Source organism: Echinops telfairi, unplaced genomic scaffold, assembly GCF_000313985.2.
Source record: "Echinops telfairi isolate 266 unplaced genomic scaffold, ASM31398v2 ScPeMD7_7424;HRSCAF=8462, whole genome shotgun sequence".
NCBI lineage: Eukaryota > Metazoa > Chordata > Mammalia > Afrosoricida > Tenrecidae > Echinops > Echinops telfairi.
In genome coordinates, this window is record NW_022111324.1 from 42,465,274 (window position 1) to 42,466,868 (window position 1,595).

Here is a 1,595-nt window from a genome sequence, read left to right on the forward strand (position 1 = left end):
CCCCCCATCATTCACTATGGTAAGATTTTTTGTTCTGATGATGCCTTATACCTGATCCCTTCGACAGACACCTCGTGGTTGCACAGGCTGGTGTGCATCTTCCATGTGGGCTTTGTTGCTTCTGAGCTTGATGGCTGCTTGATTACCTTCAAGTCTGGTTTTTCTTAAAATGAAGTTTGACATTTTCCCCTTTTGGATAAGGAATTTAGATAAATGTTAATGTTTCTAAATAGTTGGACTTTGCAAAGATGGAGAGTTACTTGGCAAAATTCTTAGTCATTCAGTGTGGAAAATCAGGTGCTTTTTAGTTGATTATAGGTTAACGAATGTAGATGCTTTTCCACTGCAGCTTTTTAGACTCAGTGCTAAGAAATGTTAGTTACGACCGTTCTCATTTTCATTTTCCAAAAGCATTTTAAGAAGCAGAAGAGGTTGATTCCGGAAAGAACTGTCTGGAAATACTTCGTCCAGCTCTGCAGCGCCTTGGAGCATATGCATTCGCGACGCGTCATGCACAGAGGTGAGACGGACGGCCCGGGGCGAGCCCTGAATAGCGCCCTACATGATGCCGCTTACTAGATAACTTAAGATTGGTGCCTAGTAGCTTTGCATTAATATCGTGCTTCCACAGATCATTTGTTTCCAAATTATAATTTTAGTGGAATAAGAATAAACCTTTGAATAAAACCCTACTTGATTTTAAGTAAGAACGAAAAGTAGTCATTTTTTCTGCATAAGTGTTCTAAACACTGTGCTGGTTATGTTGGCACAGAAAAATCCAGTGGATGCAAAAAGCAGCCTAGTGGGTAAGGAAGAGTGCTTTTTGTCCCCACCCCTACGCAAGTGGACGATGTCTCTGTGGACCACTCACCTCTTCAATCTTTAGCATTTGCTCTGACTATGTTATTGATTATCAGATGGCTAAGGAATTAATTCACTGATTTGGGGGTGCAGAAAATTTCAATATACCTGTATTTAAACAATTAAAATTTCCGAAGCTATCTGAGTAATTATATGCATAATATTGTTATGATGGTATTTTTATCTAAATATAACCATAAATTACTTCTTTGTAAAATATTTCATTTTAAGTCTATTTGAAAAGGCCTGTTTATTTTATGCTCTGGATTGCATAGCAGATGATCTAAAATGGAAATGCCTCTAAATGAAATTTAATATCACTCTTCTTGTTGCTTCTCTGATGATTCTCTTAACAGAGGACTGAGAACTCTGAAATATTAGAATATCTCAGACTTATTCAAAATAAAGATTAGTTCAAACTTCAAACTTAATTTCAGTTTTAAGGTACATTTTACATTATATTGGGAAAATTGAAAAGCCCTTTTGAATCCCTTGCATTTCACCTGGTCTCTATTTGTTCCCAGATATAAAACCAGCTAATGTATTCATTACAGCCACTGGAGTGGTGAAACTTGGAGATCTGGGGCTTGGCCGGTTTTTCAGCTCCAAAACCACGGCTGCACATTCTTTAGGTAAGAGACTCTGTAGCACTTCACTTTTTAGGTTTTTGTTTGTGTGTTTTTGTGGTTTAAAGGATGTGGGGATTATATGACCCCCTACTCTTGTATTCTAAA

General features: G+C 37.6%; 1 protein-coding gene across 2 annotated transcripts in view; it reads left to right on the forward strand.

Annotated features, from left to right (window-relative positions):
• The window catches only part of NEK7 (NIMA related kinase 7), a 100,533-nt gene that overhangs the window by 56,985 nt on the left and 41,953 nt on the right, over nucleotides 1–1,595 (forward strand). For both annotated transcript variants that reach the window (XM_004699783.2, XM_045298117.1), the window contains exons 5-6: nucleotides 412–520; nucleotides 1,386–1,493. In XM_004699783.2, coding sequence (XP_004699840.1) covers nucleotides 412–520; nucleotides 1,386–1,493 — 217 coding nt within the window. The remainder of the gene's footprint in view (nucleotides 1–411; nucleotides 521–1,385; nucleotides 1,494–1,595) is intronic.